Source organism: Vollenhovia emeryi, unplaced genomic scaffold, assembly GCF_000949405.1.
Source record: "Vollenhovia emeryi isolate VEMERY1.0 unplaced genomic scaffold, V.emery_V1.0 DF939159.1, whole genome shotgun sequence".
In the NCBI taxonomy this organism is placed as follows: domain Eukaryota; kingdom Metazoa; phylum Arthropoda; class Insecta; order Hymenoptera; family Formicidae; genus Vollenhovia; species Vollenhovia emeryi.
The window spans coordinates 731626-748851 of NW_011967207.1; the positions used below are offsets into that span (position 1 = coordinate 731626).

General features: G+C 39.1%; 1 protein-coding gene across 3 annotated transcripts; it reads left to right on the forward strand.

Moving 5' to 3' along the window:
- The first annotated feature begins 1116 nt into the window (after positions 1-1116).
- On the forward strand, positions 1117-16406 carry LOC105564837 (sodium- and chloride-dependent glycine transporter 1-like). Of its 3 annotated transcripts, XM_012017554.1 has the most exons (10): positions 1120-1368; positions 2365-2533; positions 4533-4811; positions 5237-5447; positions 5584-5777; positions 6698-6878; positions 7767-8004; positions 9938-10276; positions 13045-13200; positions 15682-16406. In XM_012017554.1, the coding sequence occupies exons 1-10, from the start codon at positions 1321-1323 to the stop codon at positions 15814-15816; spliced, it is 1950 nt and encodes a 649-aa protein (XP_011872944.1). In that variant the 5' UTR covers positions 1120-1320; the 3' UTR covers positions 15817-16406. The 3 variants fall into 3 exon arrangements, with proteins under 3 accessions (XP_011872946.1, XP_011872944.1, XP_011872945.1); XM_012017556.1 differs by lacking the exon at positions 9938-10276 and having other exon boundaries at positions 1117-1368; XM_012017555.1 differs by lacking the exon at positions 2365-2533 and having other exon boundaries at positions 1121-1368.
- Positions 16407-17226: the final 820 nt, after the last annotated feature.

The window sequence follows — 17226 nt, forward strand, 5'->3', positions numbered from 1 at the left end:
ATTCAGACCGAATTACATGTTCAACCTTTTGTTTCAGACATTCAAACATATTCGAAAACTATTTCACATAATTCAAAATGTGCAAGAAATAGGAGAGGAAAGTCCTATTATGATATAGGATTCTCAATATGAGATAGTAGGTTTTCAACGTTCAAATTCAATGACAGATCTTTTTTTCACAACGATCACACGATCTAACAATCAATTTTCCACCAAACATATTTCACTCCAAGGGCAATAAATTCATGGAACCAACAGACGATGCTTATTGATGTAGTACTCCGTTATCTCATATTAGGTGCCTGTCTCGTAATAGGGGACCTTCCCCTACATCTTTTCTTTAAAAACAATTTCTTTTAAATGGATTTTGACCATTTCGACCGAATGCATTCTTCTGTTTAACGATCTGAAAAAGTAATTACAATTTAACTACGGTTTCCATGATCTTTCGTGAGTTAACGAAGAATTTACTTCTAATTAGTCGAGAAACCTGCGGCTCTTACAGTAAGCATGCTATATCTGCACGTCACACGATAGTGGACGAAAAAAAGTAGGAAAAGTAGTCGAAGAGAAGAAGACTTCATCTTTGTAGATTTCTTACGGTCTTATCTCTAGATAACGTTGCGTTACTGCAAATTCTGTTACTTCGAATATTTACTCGAAAGTCTGATCCCACATCTGATAACACGATAATTTCTGTAACGCGCTTTCGCAAAGCTTTAGCTTATAAGTACAAGGGGAATACGTTGCTAAGAGAATTCTTAACTGTTATCAGAATTCTCAAGTTATTGTATATTGAAACTGCGCAAATTGATTCTAAAGTAAAATAAAATGTGAGATAAAAAAAATTGGGAAACAAATTTCGAGTTGTACTTTGCCAAGGATCGGGGTTTTCTTCCCCCTTTTCCAAGCGTTTTGGAAGATTTCTGAAGCAGCAGCTATTAAATGTCGTACGCATGGATCTTTCAGTATGGCAAAAGTGCCTGAGATAAATCGACATTCTCGGAAACACACTTTGTTATCTACAAATCTGCCGACGTTATTGTCTTATCAGATTTAACAAGTGCGATACCTCATAGCGCACATATTAACAAAAACATTGAACGTTGCATTGCGCGGACTAATTGAAAAGAGCGAACTTATTTGTTCAGTGTGTGCGAGGGCCGATTGAGTGGATCCGGAAATTATCTGTCGATATAATCGCTTCGATAATTCGGATTATCTTGTCGCCGTTATATATTGTTATAGCTGTTTGATCGCGTCGACGTCCAGATCAGTCGTCAATGCGGTCTTGAGAACGGACCGAGGGTCGGTCATCGCATGATAATGGAGCCAAGTACTACGACGGAGTCCAGGAAAACGTCCCAGGTTAGTTATTTCTCTATACAAACACGTCTTAGTTACGTGCCGTGATTAATTGCTTCAACGATTTCGCAACACAGAAGAGAAGGAAGCAGGTCAGAACTTGGCTTCATTTCTTATCACTGGAATGCTATGAATACGTCCTCAGACGTATATGCGGATTGCCTATAAATATTTTCCTATATTCGTCGAAATGCAATCAGTTCTCGCGTTAAAAATAATTTGGAATCTAACGTCGATGTATAAAACATCCGTACCCAAACTAAGTTCGGATGCGAGTAAATGTTTTTACCTCGATCGTTTTTGTATTTTTCGTAAAATTATTCTTCAGAGTTTCGTATATTCATCGGAAGATTAAGACAAACGTTTCTAGAAATTTCTTTGTAGACATAAAAGAACGTTAATGCCCATCTTTCGCACTAGGGCATTTGACGAGAAAGCTTAGCAGCGGAGATAGAACAGAATCGATCTTAATCTTTTCACGTGAGAGCGATCACTTTATTGCACTTTCTACAAATAAATTGATAAAATTAGAATTTTTTTTAAAATTAATTTCGTGACCAAAACGTTTAACTTTTTTTGTACACTTATGATACCACCTCTTTAAGATATATACATATACTTTGAATCTTATATTTATTATTTATCACTTTCTATCCGGTGACGGCTTCCATCGCCCCCAGTGTCTTTCTTTTCTATCATTTTAATTATTAAAATCAATTTTGCATTTAAAACATTAATACAATTCCTCACTACGCAATCTTATTTTTATTCGCCCCGTGGTTAGATTAAATATTTTCGCTGTTGAGGTCAAGGGATACATTTGAGCTGATTCGAGCGCACATCTAATCTCGCCGAATCGGTGTTGAAGTCCGCCTTTCTTCCCCGCAGTTCTTCTCGGCCGTTCACGTGTCCGCAGCGTGCCGTCAGATCTTTCTACCGTCGACTTGGCGATAATTTATATGATGCAAATATAATGTGCTCCGCGTGTGTTATTGGCAGGTGAAGAGGGTTTCTCTCGGAGTTGGCGGCGTTTTGGTGGTGCACCCAGACGAGCCGAAGCGAGGCGCTTGGGCCAACCAGATCGAATTTATTCTATCCTGCATTGGGTATGCCGTTGGCATCGGCAATGTTTGGCGTTTCCCTCTTTTCATATATCGCAATGGCGGTGGTACGTACGCGCATGTAACTGTGGGCCACGTGTGTATCTGTCCCGTGGTATATATGAGAAATAGGTATACACATGCTTCTCAGATGTGACCGTCGAATTGTACAGAGTGTCCCAGGTCACGACGAAATTGCGCGAGCATGTTAAATGGATTAAAGTGAAAGAAAACGTTGCATAAATACATGAGCTCATAAGTGCCCGGTTAAAAAATTATAACAGAGATTCAGAGTGTGTCGACAATATTTTTATTCCTCCGATCCGCTTATATTTGAGCATTGTTGAATGGGGGTTTCTGCAGATTTATATTTATGCGAATCGTTTTCTTGCCTTTACTTATAAAACACGCACAGTACAGTTTAGTTACAGTTTGTTAAAACTTGGAACGCTCTGTATATCATACTGCGACGCGTAAGGTATCTTCGTTCTTACACGAGGCGTCGAAAAATTATAGATACAAACTTCGAATAACTGATACGTAAACTTTAAGATTGCGCGCCGGGGATTCAAACATAGTCGCAATAAATAAGGGCTTGGAGAGATTTTTTGGCGCTGCAAAAGTGATACAGAACAAGTACTTTTTAATTAATAAAGTAGATTTCAGTTATCAAACTCTTTAGTTATCTATTCTAAGATAGTACTACTAATATTGTAGTGGTGCGTTATCTTCTTGAAATTTCATTCTCACAAGAAAAAATTTTCAAGTGATTGGTTGCGGAAAAAATAATATGAAGTAATATCTTTGAAACAGATAAGTTTCAAACGCAATAATATTAAAGAAGAATAGGAGGTTTGTACAGTGAAATCGAAGGTGAAATTTGCGAATTTATTTCACGAAAATGAGTAAATAGAGCTAGTTCTTTCTTTTATTATTTACTACTAGAGTAAAGTTTCCTGTTATGAAATAGACTGCTAATATGAGATAGCGGGATTTCTGTTAAATTAATAGGCATCATCTGTTGGTTCCACCATGAACTTATTGCTCTTGGAGCGAAATCTTTTTAGTGGAAAATTCATTGTTAGTTGCGTGTTCGTGTAATTGTTGCGAAAAAAGATTTGTGATTGAATTCATATAATAGAGGATTTTCCTCTATATTTATAAATATTTATAAATGGAGAAAATGAATACAAAACTTATTAAAAGGGATAGAAGTTTTCTAATTTCTATCATAGATAGGCCCAACAATTTCGAATGTCTTGCGTTTTCGTAACTTCTAAGGAAGCAATCTGCTATTTTCTAGTTTAGTTTTTCCCAGAACACATTGCTCTACAGATTGAAAAATCTAAAACAGACAGAAAAGTTACAAAATGGTAACAACATAAAACTAATTTTCGCATAAACATTGACATTATTTATAACAATAAGACGGAAACACCGCAATTTCTATAAACTCCATTGTAAATTTAGTTAGTAAAGAAATGTACAATAAATAACTCTTGTAAAGCTCAAGTCGATATCTACCTTGGTTGCGAGTAACGCTGGCGAAACTTTTGAAAAATGCTGTTTTCGAGAAAATGCGTTTAAAGTTTGAACATTACGTGTTTAGGCGACGACGTAAGACTGAATTTTTCAAACGCAATAATACAGAATTGGTTTAACAAGACTTTAGAAACACCCTATATGGCTTTTCTAAAGAAATATTCCTCCTATACTACTGTACCACCGTATAACAATAATATCACGATAAGAAGAAAACTAATATAATTCGAATATACTTACCTGATTCGGATTCGAGTCCAAATAATACTCTTCTGTTTTTTTGCGATACATAAAGAATTCGAGTTCATTCGATCCAGATTCGAGTTTATTTGAAAGTACTGTTTTAACGATAAAAAATCATAGCGAGATCGAGACGACGTTAACGGGTGAAAATCTACTTGTACGGTACTATTTGACGGATTTTTAGCAAATTTGATATTAATTTGATGTACGTTGTAAGTCTTAAAAGAATTCAAAATCTCCAAATTGATGTAAGAAGCTGTGATAATGAATTATTTGTTCTAGGCGCCTTTTTAATACCCTTCATTCTCATGATGATCACGATGGGTCTACCCATATTCTTCCTGGAGCTTTCCATGGGCCAGTACACTGGACTGGGTCCCATAAAGGCTTTCAGTCGTATGGCGCCGGCTTTTCATGGCCTTGGACATTGCACATTGGTCGTCATCTTCTTTGTGCTGATATATTACATGATAATAGTCGCGTGGACTTTATTCTACACTTTCGCTTCTTTCTCGTCAAAACTCGCCTGGGCGTACTGCGACAACGATTTCAACACGAACGGTAAGTAAAACTAGACTAGCACGTTTATAAACATTTAACTTATCGTCGTCGCACTTAAACAAGCAAAGATTTAACGAAACTTTAACTTTGAGAAGTTAACTGCTACCGTGACTAAAAACGTCTACCAGCGCGGGAACATAAGTTCTTGAGCACTGCTATTAGCTTTTATTGTTATTTACATTATTTGAGTGAGCACAAAGAGCGATTTATATGGAATAATCTAATCAAAAAGTATTTTGGGTCGTTAAGGCACCAATCGACGCGTTTCGTTATACGAAGTAATGTAAATTGGCGTCATCTATTACATAACTTGGGTTCTAATCTAATAGGACAGCCTTATAAAAAGAGGCTATTGACGGAGCAAGGGATTAATTATTATCTCACGGTTCGTTTTTGAACTGTGCGTTTAATACTGATGTCGACAGATTGTTACAGCAGTCTTCAGAATGCAGAATGTCAACAGCAAAGTAATGAAACTATATTTTACAATAAGACCTGCATGGACTTTCACACGGTCTGTTCCAGCTTGGGCTACAACGGTGTCAATACCACCCACTGTTTCCAGCCACCGGATGGCGAGATCAAATTAATAAGTGAACTCTACAACCGAACACTGTCGTCCGAGGAGTACTTCAGGTACGGTATATATTGCCATCAGCGCTGCATCGTGTCGAGAGGATCGGTAACGAGCCTTACGCCGCTGTTCAGCGTTGAGGAGCGAGACAAAAATTGTTGAGGATCTGCAAAGCGTGTAATTGTCGATCGCGTCCAGAGACTACGTTCTCGGCCTGCGCGGAGCCACATGGGACAACTTCGGCGGCATACGATGGGAACTATTGGGATGCCTCTCGCTTGCTTGGATAGTGTGCTTCTTCTGCCTCGTACGCGGTATCCAGACTATCGGCAAAGTTGTCTACTTCACCGCGCTCTTCCCTTACGTCATTCTTACAATTCTGCTAGTACGCGGTAAGAAACGAAAGCAGACTTTCCCGTAACTATGTAATGTTAAACGATTTCCTAAATACATATATACCAAGTGATATTTGAAGACCGTTTACTAATTACGTAGCGCTATCGAAACACCATCCTACATAGTCTTATTAAAAATTGAATTGAAAAGTCTTGGACATTTTTTTCCTATGATGCTTAAAGTAATTACTGAATACAGTCAATTCGATCAGCAACGGTGTGGCGCTCAAGCAACAGTGGCACGACTCACTGACACCCGGAACGACAGTGCTGATTGGATTGACTTTATTCAATAATCATTGCTTTATTAGGCATGATCGAAGAAAATGGTTCAGGACTTTTTGTCTAAATTTTTGATAAGAAATAGCACTATGTAATTAGTGGGTGATCTTCAGCAAACACTCTGTATATTTGGGTTAATCCGTTAGATACATGCAACACCTGCACGGTCTACGACCTGTTGTTAGTTTTTAGATGGATAAAATCATCATTCATAAGATTCTTTTCCAAATATTCTGGAATGTAATTTCTTAGCTACAAATTTCATAAAAGTTCTATTATTTCATCTTCAAACTTCTTCTATGTACCAGCGACTTTTGAGTGCAATAAGGATTCTTGATAACTTGCTTTAACGACGACGAATATTCTTGTTCACACTTGTAATATTGATCATTCTATTATACGACATTTATTTTAATCACGTAAAATATTCCCGTCGTTTTTCAAAACAGGGTAAAGTATAGTCAAAATTAGGATGTAGTCAAAAGTTTTACTCCAAAGCAGATGGATGCGAGTTGCAGAATAATGGAAATACCTAGTAATAATAGTTGCGTCACATCCGATATAATTGAATTGTACCGCTCAGTGAGATTTGCAAAGATGCCGGAGGTTCGTGACTGAGGGAGATAATTCCGTAGGCGTTACGCTGGAAGGCGCTGATTATGGCATGCTGTGGTACATATATCCCGATTTTACGAAGCTAGAAAACGCAAATGTGTGGGCAGACGCAGCCTCTCAAATCTTCTATTCACTCGGCATCGCCTGCGGATCCCTGGTGACTCTTGCAAGCTACAGCAACTTCAGCAACAATTGCCACAGGTGCGATTATACTAAAACGGAACGTGTGCATCTTGGTCGAAAGGAAGAAAGAGAACTGGGTTGTTCGCGAATGTAGGATACCTTTAAGAGCAAAACGTTAAGAAAGAGGCAGCCCTTAAAAAGCAGAATGTCTGGTTTTATACACGTCCATCCCATAGGATGGCGGTACGAATTCGTCGCGCATTCGATCGCGCGAATAATTTATCGCAAGACGTGTATTTAATTAACTACACTGACTAAGCACTTCAAGTGCCTATTAATCTTCTGGTTCATCGTTCGGCGACGTTTCAGTCTCTTTACGACACGGCAATCGTTGCATATTTTATTTTAACTCGGGACTCGACGACGTCGTTTCCGTGACGGGCGGTAGCCGGATGTCGTTGCGACAGCTGGAGTAATTCCAAAAACTAGCTCGAGTATAACATATAATAACAACAAATTTGTAGGGCTAAGGACAACCGTTGTAAATAATTAAGTACATAATGATTTGACTAATAAGAATGATTTGCAAATATAACACCGCAATCGTAACAGTGTTCTTGTCTCTATTGAACAATAATTTTCTCGTAATATTCTCGAAAAACGCATGCGTTTCTGTACCTAAAGAAAGCACGAATGTCCTGTATACACAGATATAAGAAAAAAACGAGGGATATACAATACTTTGGGATTGTATAGAAAAGCAGGGAACGGTTCGATACAGTTATGTATTAGGAGAACCTGTCGTTCCTCTTTCAGGGGGGGGGGGACAGAAATAAAAGCGTTCCTTTTAAAGCGGCACAATTGTTCTTTTCTGTACAAGGAAAGGCCCAGAGGTGAAAGTTCCTTTTGCAGAAATTTCTAGTGACACTATATGTGATAATTGGAGCTTTGTCTTTCTATTCTCAGGGACGCTATCATCGTCACAGCCACCAATCTATTTACATCTGTTTTTGCCGGCTTGGTGATATTCTCGATACTCGGATTCCTGGCCACGCAGATGAAAATGCCGATTGAGAAAGTGGTCCAGAGCGCCGAGGGACTGGCTTTCATCGCTTATCCGGAGGCGGTGGTGCAAATGCCGTGGTCGAATCTCTGGGCCATTCTGTTCTTCTTCATGCTCTTCATACTCGGCCTCGGTAGCCAGGTAAGCACGCGAGCGAAAAATATTATTGCACGAACATTTAAGGAGGCTATAAAAGATTTCATATCCATTTTCGTGCAAGCAAAAACCGCTTCCGCTCTTCGTCACTTACGGTGATGAAAAAAAAATACTTATTAATGCGATGAGCCCGGCTGAGATAAGGGTGGCGGGGCGAAGAGGGAGGACGCGGAGAGAACGAGAGATGTGAATTTCAATTTTCCTTCGCATAACGAGAAACATCGCCGCGCTAACTGCATTTGTTCCGACGAGTTGTATATTTGCAAGATGGCCCGACTTTCGCCTTCTTGCACTTCGCGCGACTCTCTGGTTATATCTAGAGTAGTGTAACGGCCAAGCAGTGGAACAAAATAGTACGTGCGACATGTAGTGATCACGCGGCTCGAATTTCTCGCGGTGTAACACAGAATTTTTAAACAACAGAATTTTTATTTCAATGGAAACATAACCGTGCACGAACAAATATGCCGAGGGAAAAATAATTTTATGTCAGAGCATTAGTTTTCTGGTAAAAAGCATAATTGGACCAGTATTTTGTTCCATTGTTCTCTAGCAATAAGGAGGATGGACCCAACGAGTCGTATTGAGTCGCGAGAAGCAGGCTTTCAGTCTTACGCTCTGCAAGCTTATAAGATCGTATATAAACTTCCATGCTGTCATACGCGGCGCTATAAATGTTAATCTTTAAATTAATAAAATTCGTACGGCTCAAATGTGATAAACACAAATTTGAAGGAATAAAGGACTAAGAGCCGTGACAGGGTGTTAGTGTCTAAATATTTAATTCTAAATTTATTGCGAAAAAATATCACCTCAGCCAGGATTTGAACCTGGCCCTCCCTCTCGCTAGGCGGGTGTCTCAACCAATTCGACCACCGAGGCACGTGGCAATATACATCGCAATAAACAGTCTAATGTTGATTCCCGAATGCCACCTATCGCGACTGTATTCGAAAACGAGAACTGCGCGCCGACTTAAATCGTCAGTCTTAAAACACAGTACAATCGTCCCTACAATGTATCCCCATTACGCTCCCACCCGACCAAATCTTTAACTTTCGCAATCGTTGCGAACTATGCAGTCGAATATCGGCCCTTTCGTACAACCTAATATATCGCAAGGTCCTTCGGGTAAACCAGTTTCTCCGCGCGTGTGGTTGCGCAAATAGATCTTTGCAGTTGTAACGCGTTGGCTAAAAAGAGTTACAAAATAGGCGGGAGATACGGTCACGGTGTGCGCCAGCCTCGACATCGCTCATCGACATGGTTATTTCGCGGGGATTTCACATCCGTCCCGACGCTAAGAAGGCGCCATTCAGAAAGCCCTGAGAAACGGTCGGCGTATTTGTCAAAAGGCGCCGCGGGCGAGAGGGATGCAAGCCTCATCCCGGCGAGTAGCCGGACGGCGATCGTTTCGCGTTGCTTTTGCATCGCGAGACTCCCATCTTTTCACCTCGGGGCTCGTATATCACGGAAGGAATTATGGCTCGCCGTCTCAGAGTGAAATCTACACCTTCTTCGCCTCCTCGAGCGCGTCAGCTCCCGTTCTCTTCCCGTTTCCCCGCGGCTCGTTGATGGCGCCGAAACGCAGCCACGAGCGAGCGAAAAATCGCAAAAGGTGCCGGCCATGAATCTGGTATACGAGTACAATCGCGAGCGAGTGTTCGTTCATTACAATGCAAATGATCGGGAAAGGGCTCGGTTTGGTTTCTTTCGACGCCTTCGCGTCTAAATGTAGACGTTTTCGAGTGGAGAAACGCGTACTTATTGCCTACGAGAATAGGGGTGAACGAAAAAAAAAGAGAGACGTAGAAACAGAAAGTAGGAAAGGAAGAGAGGAAATGGGGCACGATGCGCGCGGGGAGAGCCGAAGAAGGAGGAAAATGCGCGGCAGCGGTCGTTACTTTTTACGATATAGTTCGCAGGCGTGCAAGCGATAAACACCGCCATACTGGACAGCCGTCCGGATTTGCGAAAATACGAGAGTTTCGTGGTGCTGGCTATATGCGCTACCTGCTGGCTCCTGGCGATTCCGATGGTATTCGATGGCGGTATCTACCTATTCAAGCTGATGGACTGGCATACTGCCTCCTGGGCTATCCTATTGATCGGCTTCGCCGAACTCATTGTGCCCGCCTGGTTCTACGGGTGCAAAAGATTTTTGGCAAATGTTGCCGAAATGAAAATGAAATTCGGCCCTTTCCTCCATAATTACTGGAGGCTCTCCTGGGTTGTCCTCGCACCCCTCACTTGCCTGGTAAGTCCATTTTGTCTACCGCGGTGTCTTTGTTACTCGTATTTTCGCCGTGGAATATCTACCAGGGCAGCAGTTTCAGGTAGAAAGGGCCACCTCAAAGGATCTCGACATCGGATCTTGAGATTTCAATAGCAAATTTAAACCTGCACCGTCATGGTGCATTGAAGTTTCTTAAATTTACCAAAAAGGTCTTTAATGTTTTGTTACTTTCATGAAATTTTAAGTACTAAATAATTTCTTGGCTCGAACTAGTTCTCTTAATTCAGAAGAATAAAGTCGAGTCTTACGTGGTCGTCGGCGTGTGTAATAGCTAATTGTATGCAATCACAGGAAAGTGTTTTACTTTCAATAAAAAATTGAATTCGGACAACGTTGAAACATTCGATCCATTACATAATCAATGTATTTACTGATAAAATATGATTGATACGCATTCTTCACATCTGTCACGAAATTGTTAAAAGTACCCGCGCTTATTATTGAAATCGATGGTTAAACCTTTTTGGTGGCGTGCGAGACAATGGAACGGGTAATATAGACCGTGACTCTGCGTCACCATGATTTCTCATTGTTATTGAAATAAGTTATTATGTTCCTTAACTCTACACGATCGCGAATGAACTACGCAACAATTAAAACTTTAACGATGGCTCCAATGTATATCGCTATGATACAATCGGCGGTAGTATACGAAAGGGAGACGATGCTTAATCCCGCCGAGGTAAGGAGCCTACGTTTATTGACTGTAAACTTTGCGGAAAGTTTAGCGACACAGTGAGAGAGAATAAACCGTAAATTAGTCCCGACCTATCGCGTGGAGACGATTAATCGAATTTATACGGAAAGTAATGAAACTGAAGCTTTAGGTTATCGATCGCCGAGGAGCTTGTTAAAGTGGAGTAACGCATGAGCTTTAAAAATATTTCGACAATTTTTCAACTTGCACGGGCTACTTTATAATAAATATTGAATAGTTTGTCGGAAAACCCGTTCCGTTTAAAAGTAACGTGATTGTAGGCACTTTTGCAAATAGTTACGAAGCTATAAAAAGTTAATAAAAGTATTTTTTTTAGTAATATGATAAATTTACACATAATAATCTCAAAGTAATCTCATAGTCGAAAACCTACATGACAAATAGCAATTTGATGTTATCCCTAACGGCAATAATTTGAACAATCTTTAGAATGTATTTCTATCGTCTATATTTTCTAGATCTTGGTAAGAGAAACGGTATCGTCTTATGTCAAGTATATTTTTCTTTTAAGTAAAATACATCAACGAGATGCTACCTAAAAGTTCTCTAAATTGGGTCTCACTCAACATATGGTCAATTCTGTATCTTACAATACAGTGAAAATGCTAAAAGCGAGGGGACGGTTAAACCTAAGGTCTAATCTTAGAAAGAGACAAAGTCACTTTGAGCATTTTCACTACATCGTAAGATACAGAATTGACCCCCCGGAGTGTGGTACGGAACTGTGTTGCTACGCGGCTCCTCTATTGTCATTAAGGAACTAGTCTAGCGCTTCTCGCTACCACGGAAATCAGCATTTGTTTATATTATGCATTTTTATCAAGTTATGTTTGTGATGTTCCGCGATTGCCGACATGACTGACTCGAAGGAGCAAGGAGCTTGTATTAAATTTTGTTTTAAACTTGTGAAGACAGTAACAGAGACTCGCCAAATGTTGAAACAAAGTGTTCCCCAAAATGGAAATAAAGCTCACGGGGGAACGATTTAACACGGAAAGGAGATTCAAAGGGTATCGCAGGACGTGCTGCTAATGAGACTAACGGAAAATGACTTCCAGTAATGTTTCTGAGCTGTAAAATCGCGGTGGGACTGATGCATCAATGCAGCAGGCGATTAAACGATGAAATCAATCCTTTTTTTATACGAGTATGATTTTTAATAAATAAATTTCGGGAACTTTTGGGTAGCGCCACGTGTACTAGAAACATTCTTATATCTTATACTGTACAATTTCCTTTAAATACTCAGAATCCACATGTGCTGTTAGAGTATGTGTCCATTTATGCGAGAATATTTTTATACATTTGCATATATTTCAATTATTTAATAGGAGTTAAATATCGTATTACAATTTACATTTAAATTAGAGATCTGAGTTGTTATTGATGAATAATTTGTGCGTTTATTAATACAACAGAAATAAGAAGAGATGGAGAATTTACTGAAAATATATTTTTCTTTTTACTATTATTAAATAACATTTATTTATTTATTATTGTACTTTCAATTGTTACAAATTAGAAAATTACAGATTAAGTAATTAAATATTACTATTTTTGAATATTATTTCTTGTTGTTTTGAACTTTTACGAATTAGAAAGAGTAATGCATTATATTAATTTTTTTCTTTACTTCTATTGGACTTTTAGGCAAGATTACCAGGTATAGGTTCGCAAAACAGCCCTGCGGTTCGTATCCCTTGGAGACAAAGCATCGTATTCCCAACGACCAAACTGCTTAATTAATCTGGCTGCCTGTCGAGGCGTGCCGAGCGAATTTTTATTTATAACGGCTGAAATTTTTCGTCCGCGCCGTCGCGGGGATCGAAATATTTCCCTCGACGGCCGCCGAACGGCATGGCGAAAGTTAGTTTTGATTAAAAATTCGAAATCTCCCTTAATTGATAATTGCGCCATACTATCGCATACGCACATATATTGTTTACCGCAGCTCAGTCCCAGCTGCTATATGAGAAACCAAACAACCAATCCAATTGTCCTTCGCCCGCAGGGGATCTTTGGATACCAACTGGCTCAAACTGATTTTCGCGGAAGCTACGGCACGTATGTATTTCCCGACTGGGCAGGAGCACTTGGAATCGGAATTGGACTAGCTACCTTGGCACCAATGCCAGTCTTCTTTGCCCTGAAAGTCTGGAAGACCGGGGTGAGTCAGTTGTTCCCAAATAAAAGATCTTGGTAGTTTTCGTTGACCTACTAATATTTGTCTTCGAGCTCAGGTAGAATTCATGCAAGTTGGACGTCACGCCTGATTATGAAAGATTTTCTTAAACCAATTTTATGGCTTTTTTTTCTCCTTCTTACAAATTCCAGGCTTCACTTTATTGTTGGATTATTGACGACGGTTAACAGTTTGTTTGCTCTCCTTAGATAGATAAAAAAATGCCAAAGTCTAATATGTCAATGTATTTGTCGCGCCTGTCTTGTCTACATTGCTTTACGAAAATTTATGAAGACGAAAGCGTCTAAAGATGCAATAACAATTTTTTGTGTCTTATCTTTTGAGAGAATGACTCACCAGAAATATTATTAATTATTATTACTTTTCATTCCAACTTCATGGACATTTTATTAACAAAATGTAATGCAATCAATGTAGTTAAATAATAATACTCTTTTTACTTTTTCTTTTATTTTTAAATAGTGCTCTCTTAAATTATTTTAATTTCGTGCTCATTACTTTATTCTAATAGCTGTCTTTAATAGCTCTGTCCGTAATTATTTCTGTCTGCATAAATTATTACAATATATCCACAAACATACACCTAGTGAAATATGTAGATCTATTTATTTGCCTTTATTTAATTAATTCAATTCGTTTAAAATTAAAAACATTTATTCGTTTATTCATCATTCAGTCATTCCATATTAAGTAATTCTTGAAACATTTTTGACATTGTTAAAACATCAGAAAAGTAAGATGTGTATGTATATTCTGCGCGAAATAAGAAGAATAATTGACTTTAATCAATGATACAGATACGACGCACTATGCATTTAGGGCTCAAAAAAATAATTTATTTTCTACAAAGGACACATTTATCAAACAGACGTGAAAGGCGACTCTCTTTCAGAGAAAAGTTTAAGTTGAGATTTCTTAATAATCAGTATTCTCCTTTGTTGCTTAATGACTTACTGGTTGGCCGTCTTCAAGAAAGGAAGATTGTTTTATTGGTAGGATCGGGTCATTAATTTTCGCTAATGAGAGGGTAGGGAGTGGCCGCGGAATCATTGGATCTCCCAAACAATTTTGACCAACTTGTCTCATTTCCTACGTATGCGATCGATTAATTAAACGAGAGTAAAAACTTTCGCCATTACGCATCCGGCATAAAGAATGTTATGAATTATTCTTATTAGGTAGTTTACTGAAGTCAGTCACCTAACTTAGGGGATATAACGCATAAGAAATTGGTTTCCGTCCAAAACGGAGAACTTGTGGTATATTCCAATGTCCTTGCTGCGTTATTGCATCACGCTATTCCCGATATCTCGATTAGAGAGCGCGAATCTCCCGAAAGCTACGTGCCACTGTCGGCGCGGTAGCGGTTACGGGCCGATTTAGAAGTTGCGGTCCGCGTCGTAAAATCTCGAGAACTCGGGGAACGTCTTAATACAAGTTTTTCCACAGTACGTTGGTAATCGTACTTTAAAACGAAAAGTTTTCTTCACGGTGGGGAAGGGAGCCTGCCACTCTCCATTGCTTCAGGTATACAGGGCCGCCGGATGCCAGTGTGCAAATCGTGCGCATCGCACAAAGGGCGCGACCGTACAAAGAGAGAGTCGCCAATTGCGAGTTTTAACGAAATTGAAAATACACAAATTGACATATGTTTAAAAGAACATTTTACGGGATTAAATTTTTTGATTAAACCGACGATCCGCTATACGTGCGGACTTTTGCCGACAAATGGAGGGCATTGTACTGTATAAATTGTTTTGCAAATAAATGCGCGAACATTGCGAATCTTTATAGTGAATTTTTTCGCATTTTTAAATTGTGAAATGTCAATTTTGTATCCTGCAAAAATCCCGTTGTTTTTTTATTTGCGAACAGAGGTGCTAAATAAAATTCTGCATCAACACTTTTGCGCAGGACGCTGTATTAAAAATATTACAAGCTATTTTCTTTGGGGAAATTTATTACAATTCAATACGATGGATAAATATATCCTTTACCATCTTAGAGTTCACTAGAGTTTTTTTTATTTCATTTAAATAACATGACATCATATCCGATGGACCGTACAGGCAAGAAAACGTATTAATTCCTAAGAAAAATAATTCGTGATATTTTTAATTTTACTGTATGTCAACAATGAGAGAGCGGCCCTGTGTGGACTGTACCTATTTCTACGAAGAGAAGGAGGGAGAGTAGGGAGGGAGGGAGGGCAGGCTGCCCTTTTCCTTGACCGCTTCCGCTTTCTGTTAGCCGATAAATTTAACATTACTCTTATCTCCCTCTCCCGTTGTTTTCGGGCGTTCCGCGCCCACACTTCGAAAGTACTTGTGCGGTTTCGCGCAAGGAGATATGACCCCGCGGGAACGTGAACGGCGCCGGCAGCACGTATCTCGGCCATTATCGGATTCGCAACAATTTAATTTGTGCCCTTTTAATTGTTCGCAGGAGTTCTTCAGTCTATTTCGGCCAACGTCGTTATGGAAGGCGGCCGAGCAGAAGGATGGAACAGATACGCTGGACAACAATAGCGTCGACACCGCGATGGTCAATCCGGCGTACGTTCCTTCGGATAAAGTTTAAATTTCATTAGTTGGCACACGCAATAAGTGCCGGCCTTGAAATACCTTGAAGAAATAGCGAAATATCGGGTGCTTTGAGAACGTTGTTCTCTAATATCGCAATTTTTAAGAAGGCAACTCATTCCGTTTTAGGAATAAGTTACTTTCACCTGGGAATAGTATGTCAATAAATCAATATGATGCGGAATATAATTAATGAATAAGTTTGTGCATTGCGCAGTCGTATCTTTCGACAAGCTTGTTCAGCTTAATTTTAATTTTCTGAATTATTTAACTACAAGGAAAATATTTATTTTTGGACAATACCCTATTTACCGAGAAATGTTTCAGTACGTCAATATGTTTTGCTGTAATTATGTGCATAAAACACAAAGAATACAAAGGAAGTGATGTACGTTCCCAGACATGAAAATAGGCAATAATATTTTATTTCATTATTCTAAATTTTATCATATGATCATGCGGTGAGAACGAAAAAGTTAACATTCCTGATATATGTATATCAATTTATCATTCCCGTATGATATTAGACATATGAACATTCGCATTTTATGTAAAAACCTTTAATTTAATACATCTATGTTAAAAAAACACGCGGCATGTTTGTTTATTCCTCTAAGAAATTCACTTCTAAATTAATTAATTAGTTTACACATTCTTTTAGGTGCTTCAATTAAGCAATAATTTATCAATTAACTTAGCAATAATTTATCAATTTTTAGTAAAATTATCTTCTGTCACATTAAATTGAGGGGTAATTTTTGTACTATTTATATTTTGATGCAATTATAAAATCGATGCAAATTTTAAGAACAACTAAACTGTTATGACGTTAGATATTTGTGATAGTAGTTTTCTACAGTCACACATATTAAGTATAGTATTAAAAAATGTAATTATAAAATAATTTGCGCGGAGATAGATGCGGGTCGCAGACCGTCGCTCGAGTCAACAAAGCAACGTTAGAAAAGCGAGGACTATTCCGCTGCTGCGCGCTGTCCTTCCTGCTAATTAATATCAGCGAACACGGCTACTACTCGGGATTCCGTGTCTCTGCATGCTGTAATATCAGACGAGGTGGCCGCTTATAAGCTGCCTTATGGGGCCGCGAGCGGACGCGACGAATACGCGCATCTCTAATGAAAATTACAAGCGGTTGGCATCGCGCTGCGCCGTGTACTGTGTATGCCGATCGATGTGAGGGATTTGGCACCGCGAGACGCGTTGTTACACTAATGTGGAAAATGTCGAAAGAGGCTCGCATAATTTGCACAATGGAATAACGCTGGATCCAGCGGCAGCAATAATGTCTACCGTCGCGGACTCGAAGGGGCGGACTCTTGGAATGCATTAAAGGGATGCTGGAGTGACGGCTGAACTTCGACAGGATAGTTTGAAAATTTCGAAGACA